The following is a 6,740-nucleotide window of genomic DNA, read 5'->3' on the forward strand; positions in this document are numbered from 1 at the left end:
ATGGCATCTCCTAAGGATGCCATGCCATGGGTGGGCTTGTATATTTGTGGAGCATCTTTGCTTTGCACGCTTGCGATGGCCGTCGATGCCATCCAAGGTTTTCATAAACGAAACCTCTGGTTTCCATGCAAATTTTTCACCATCAATGCGGCTTCAATCACACTAATAGCGATAGCAATGAAGCTACCCGTGGATCTAACTACCGGCATGAGTGATGGCCATATCGATTCTATGGAAAACGAAGGGAGCTTTCTTTTCTTGTTAACCATGTTAGCCAACTTTCTCCCGTCTTTAGGGCTTATGAGCGGCAAGGAACTTATCATGAACATCATAGCACTCGGTCTCCTCATTATCACCATTAGTGTGAATGTATGGATCAAGTACTTTGCGGGTGTGGTATTATTAAGCGCTTTCGGAATCATATCTTTTATATTTCCCCTTATATGGACATTTTCGGTAGCTTTGGAAGTTCCAGCGACTAGAAGAATCCTAGAGCATCGGCACAAGGAGTTTTGCAAGTTAGATTTAACTCACCAAAAGATAAACTTCTCGTCCAAGGAACTCGTACATTATGTCAAGAAGTACTGGATGATGGCACAAACCGGTAATCCCCAATTCGTGATTGCTTGTTCACCGGTTTCTTATGCTCTAGGGGTTTTGTGCTTATTTACCGTCATTTACGTAAGTATTTTTTTAGTGCACCATATGAGGTATACATCAAATTTTTGGGATGGAAAATCAGATTATAAGTGGTCAAGCTATGCCATTTATGCTGTGCAATTATTTGGGATTGTAGTAGGTTGTATAGCACCCCTTTTTAGATCTTTCACTGTTATGATCTATTTCAACACCAAAAGACCGAGCTTGAACTATCTAAACGTGTTTAGAGTCGAAAAATATTGGACCCAAAGCCTTCAACGGTGGAAACACATTCATATACGTTCACATATCCCAGGCCGCCGTTGCAAAATAGTTTTCCATAATTTCAAAAACATGTTCTTAAACATTTGCATACTTATTCAGAAAATGGTTGTGGTCATATGTAAAATAGTATGCGTTGTTCCAACGTCTTTTGTTGTTTTATTCTCTTGGTGTTCCGCTATTTGCAAGCCATTTTTTGAAAGGTTTAAAAATGAACCAAATGCATCCGACAACAATGCAAGATCGGAGATAGAAAAGTACGCTAGCTATATTCTACAAGTCGAAGATGAGGCAAAGATTTCAAAGAAATTATTACAAAATATGCTTGACTCTATGAACCGAATTCTGCAAGAGTCTAAGAAAAAGGAGCCACGAAATCTTATAAATCTTCTAGAAAAGTCTACAGGTTTCAAAGGAATTGTGGCGTTCGACAATGACCAAGTCCCACCGTTATATCTAGAAGAAACCCATAATTCCTGGAGCCTAGTAGTAGTGACATTAACAGCCATTGCCGTTGCACTTCCGAACGTTGCAAATGACCATGTTAAAGGGTTGCTTTCTAGCATAAGGGAAGGCCTCCACATTGTGAAACATATTGAAGAAAGTCTCAATACAAATGCTGACTTGGTAAAGGCAAGAAAATCCGCTAGATGGTTGTGGACAGAAGTTGAAGTATACAACCGGTGGCTACACATTGAGCTTCAAAACAAGACGTGTAACGCAAAAACGTCAAAGGAGATTCTTCAATGGTTGTGTGACGAAGCAGTAAAAGTTGTGATACGATTCAAGAGCTGCAAAGGGGGCAATCTAGATCACTCACTTCATAAGTTTATAGCAGCGAGTTCCATGTACAAAATCAGTCAAACCATACTGCTCGAGTGCAACGAGCAAAAAAATTGGCCAAATGATGAAGAACTTTTCGAGCGAATATCAACTGTTATCTCGGACCTATTATGTGCTTGTTTTACCAACTTACCACGTGCCATAAAAACGAAGTGTCATCATGATGCTATGGAGAAACGGGCAGATAGTATTTGGTCTGCTGCTCAACTTCTTGGCAAATCGAAGAAGATCCTTAAGATCCTTAAAGCGCGCCAACTTCCTAACTTAGATCCAGACTCGATGGCCTACATCGATAAATGGCGTGCTTTACTAAAGACTGAAATAGCCTATGGTTGTGATTCTTCTGAGGGGGCTCAACTAGCTTCTTCAAGTTCTAATGAATCGCTCATTGTAACCGTTGTGTAATAAGTGTTAGTCGAGTCCATTATTTATTATCGTTATTAATATTATTAATAATTGATTTATCATCTATTTTTGCTAGTTTGTTTGTTAGTCATTTATTGTATCTCTAGTTTGAATATTAGGATAGTTATATTGGAGTAATTCAGTTATCCCTCTATGTTTAGAGTGGTGAACTATGGTTAATATATATATATATATATATATATATATATATATATATATATATATATATATATATTTAAAACCCTGAACTTTTTCAATGTCCATTGATCACTGTATCTCATGGTTTGGCATAAGTATATAAAATAAAACTTCATGTAAATTCTGCTTACTAGTATTACTTTATAGTATAACTGTCAACAGTTCTCCATGATATCAAGTTTCAGGTTAGGATAACCTAGTAAAAGGGTTCCAAGTTAACATCATTTTCAATAAATAGCTAATGTTAAGTTAGAATAAACAATTGTGCCAACTTTCCATATAATAGTTGAAGAGTCAGCTACTAGGTGCTCCAGATATATGAGCTATAGACAAGTCCGTCCCCGAGAATCCGCAAGAATTTGGGGCGCTAGGGTCGGGTAAAAAATTGGGGATTAAAAGATGAACTCATTAACTCATATATATACAAAATGAATAATAAGACGATTATTGTGATAGCAATAAACAAAATAAAACAAAACAAAAGTATAGTAGCAAAATGATTTAGTTTAAATACCTAAACGAATCCAGGATCTCCTAGCAGTTTGGGAAGCAAAGCTCTCGACCAGCGCTCTCGATCAACTCTTTATAATTCTCTTTATAATTCATGCTTTTCAATGTTCTTAATCTTAACAGTACACTATTGTTAAAACTGAATTCTATGACTTGTAAACTGATCAAACAAACATAAGAAACTAGTTTTAACTATATTATACAATGCCACCACTTCTTCCTTCATTCATAAGCAGGATTATACATGTATGAAACATGTTTAGAACTATAATTTAACTGATGAAGTGGGACCCATAAAACAATTCAACAAAACGGGTGACATAAAAAAACCTATCGTATCTAAACAGTACGAAATCAATCACACAATAATACCTTAGTTCACAAGGATAAGTTCCAGTTAAAAATTGAAACATCATCAAAGTTCAATAGTAACATCATAATCCAGATTTCAGAAGCACTTTGCTGAAAATCAAAAGAAAAAAAATGTTGGTCGATAGATTCTAATTCCCGACTCACCGAGTCAATGGTGAGCTGGCATAATTAGGGAGAGTTATATCCTAGTTATGTTTCTTATATTTATCTATTATGTTTAATAGCTTAGAGATAATTATTAAGAGATTATTTAGTAATTATCTGTAGGAAAGAATTAGAATTATATTGAGATTAGAATTGCCGAGCACATGGCTATATATGTAATCAATCATCGCAGAGCATGTAGCGTGATTGTGAGAAACAAAGTTTTGAGTAATTTTCTTTGTTAATAAGATTGAAGAGCAGATTTCAGTTTTAAATCTTGTTTCGTATTCTGTGATTGGGACTTGAATTGGTATCAGAGCCGGTTCAAGAATTCCCTAAAATTCATCACGTTCAGACCTAATCGAGCAGCAGAGGTGATCAGCAGGCAGCGCTGATTACTGGCTAGTTTCAGAAGACGCTGAAGCAACAGGGAAAGGTCTGTTCGGACTCTGTGTTCAAGTTGGAACTAGGGTTTGATTTATTGGATCAGAACGGAAGCTCCGAAGGATTGGAGTGTTACCTACAGCAGGAAGAAAAGGTCCAGAATGGTAGAAACACAGGCTGGGTCTGGTGTGACTTCCTCAAAGGAGCCGAATACTACGAATCTTCAGTGTCCTATGTTAACAGCTACCAACTATAACATATGGGCAATTCGTATTAAGGCAGTTTTTAAAGTTCATGGAATTCTACAAGCACTGGAACCAGCAGCAGATCAACAAGTCGAAGCCAAGAAGGATGACATGGCTGTCGCACTTTTACTTCAGGCTATTCCAGAAGAGCTCGTGTTTCAAGTGGCGCATTACAAAACAGCGAAGGAAATCTGGGAAGCTTTGAAAACTCGGTATGTGGGTATTGATAGGGTTCGAGAGGCACGAATAGAACAATTAGAGTCGGAGTTTGATTCATTAAGAATGAAGGACACAGAGATGATCGATGATTTTGCATCAAGAATTAGTCAGTTGGTCACAAAAGCTGCAAGTCTTGGAACCGTGTTTGAAGATAAGAAGCTGACTCGCAAACTGTTGGGTTCTGCACCAGCAAAGTTTGTTCCCATTGTGGCTTCAATCGAGCAGTTCGCTGACTTGAAGACCATGTCGTTTCAGGAAGCGATTGGAAGACTCAAAACCTTTGAGGATAGACTTAAAGGAGTAGAGTACTTGAGTGAAAGCCAAAGCAAACTGTTGTTTACTCAAGCTGAAGGGTCTTCGAAGGTTGAAAGCACTCGTGGTCGTGGCAGGGATTCCACTCCAAGTCGAAACCATAATAGGGGACGGGGAAGGGGTCGGAGATCAGGGCATGCACGGGGTGGGAAAGAGAGCTCGCAAAACAAGTCTGATGATCGTCATAAAGGAAAGAAGGATAAGTCTCATATTCAATGCTTCAGGTGCGATCAAATGGGGCATTACGCCTCCTCTTGTCCAGAACGAAAACATCAAACTCAAGAATCAAATTTACACGAGACTGAAGGTGTAGATCCATCACTTTTTATGCTGAAGTGCACAAAGGAAACTATTCTCTTAAATGAAGAAAATGTGATACCAAGAAAGTTCGAATCCGAAAAAATGGAGAAAAACACGTGGTACCTCGATAACGGGGCTTCGAACCATATGACTGGTAACAAATCTTATTTTTCTGAACTTAATGAACGGGTAACCGGAAAGGTTAGATTTGGGGATGATTCACGGGTAAACATAGAAGGGAAGGGTTCTATTCTATTTAAAAGTAAGAGTGGTGAACATCGGCTTTTGACTGATGTCTATTATATACCAAGCCTTAGAAGCAATATTATCAGTCTTGGGCAAATTACTGAGACAGGGTGCAGGGTAACTATGGAAGACAATGTCTTACTAGTTTATGATCGCACTAGAAGACTGATGATGAGAGTTCTTCGCTCGGCGAATCGTCTTTACAAAATAAACCTTACCGTCGGTTCACCAGTATGTTTGATGTCAAAATTGGATGATGATGCATGGCTCTGGCATGCCCGTTTAGCCCATTTGAACTTCGAGACAATGAAAAATCTAAGTACAAAGTCTATGGTGCGAGGTATGCCCAAGATCAATCATATTACAAATATTTGTGATTCATGCCTTGCAGGGAAGCAAACACAAAAACCATTTCCAGACCAAACAAGTTTCCGAGCTTCTAGACCTTTGGAGCTTCTTCACGGAGACTTGTGTGGTCCGATAGCGCCTCCTACACCAGCTGGAAATAGGTACATGTTCCTAATTGTAGATGACGTGTCACGTTATATGTGGTGTATTTTATTGAAGACAAAAGACCAAGCTTTCGGTCACTTCAAAAGGTTCAAAGGATTGGTGGAAGCTGATACTGGTTATAAGGTGGGGACTTTCAGAACAGACCGAGGTGGTGAGTTTACATCGAAGGAGTTTAACGATTGGTGCGAGGTTAATGCAATCAAGAGACATCTGACAGCTCCCTATTCCCCTCAACAAAACGGGGTCGTTGAAAGGCGAAATCGTACCGTAATAGGAGCTGTCCGATGTATGCTTAAGACGATGAGAGTGCCACATGAATTCTGGGGAGAAGCAGCAAAACATAGCGTTTATGTGCTCAACAGGGTTCCCACTAAGCCAGTTCATTTAAAGACACCTTATGAGGTGTTATTGGGACGGACTCCAAATATCCACCACCTAAGAGTCTTTGGTTGTATTGGATATGCTACTGAGCCAAAAGTGAAATTGGAAAAACTTGATGACAGGGGCAGACCACTTGTGTATTTCGGTTCTGAACCTGGTTCAAAAGCCTACCGGATGTATGACCCGATTCAGAAAAAGATCTTTGTAAGGCGTAGTGTTGAGTTCATTGAAAAACGAGGTTGGAACTGGAGTTATGGGCAACGCCAACCTTATTTAAGTGAACTTACAATTGAAATAGGGGCTGATCAGGCCCATGACAGCAGGGATGCAACTGAAGACGATGTCAGCGGGTCCGAGCATTTGTCTGATGCTACTGGATCTTCACCCGCTGCCTCTGTTGAAGGTTATGATTCTGGTCAGAGTCAAGACAACATGGAACAACAGAGTTCCAGTGAATCCAGTGCTGAAGAAGTTCCACAGTCTCCGCAAGTTCGTCGGACAGCACGAGCACATGTGTTTCCGGTTCGACTAAAAGACTTTGTTGTCAAAGATGGTGTCAACAGAGAATGGAATGAAGAGCTACTTCAAGTGTTTGAAGATGAACCAACAACTTATTCACAAGCAAAGGGTAATATGTTCTGGGTCAAAGCAATGCAAACAGAACTTGAATCAATCGAAAAAAATCGTACGTGGACGTTAACAGATCTCCCTAAGGGTCATAAACCCATAGGTTTGAAGTGGGTTTAT

The 6,740-nt window shown here is 39.3% G+C and overlaps 1 protein-coding gene across 1 annotated transcript; it reads left to right on the forward strand.

Annotated features, from left to right (window-relative positions):
• On the forward strand, positions 1-2,169 carry LOC118491697. Its single transcript, XM_035989688.1, has one exon. It carries the CDS (start codon positions 1-3, stop codon positions 2,167-2,169), a length of 2,169 nt encoding a protein of 722 aa, XP_035845581.1.
• The last annotated feature ends 4,571 nt before the right edge of the window (positions 2,170-6,740 follow it).

The sequence above is a fragment of the Helianthus annuus genome, chromosome 1 (genome assembly GCF_002127325.2).
Source record: "Helianthus annuus cultivar XRQ/B chromosome 1, HanXRQr2.0-SUNRISE, whole genome shotgun sequence".
Classification (NCBI taxonomy): domain Eukaryota; kingdom Viridiplantae; phylum Streptophyta; class Magnoliopsida; order Asterales; family Asteraceae; genus Helianthus; species Helianthus annuus.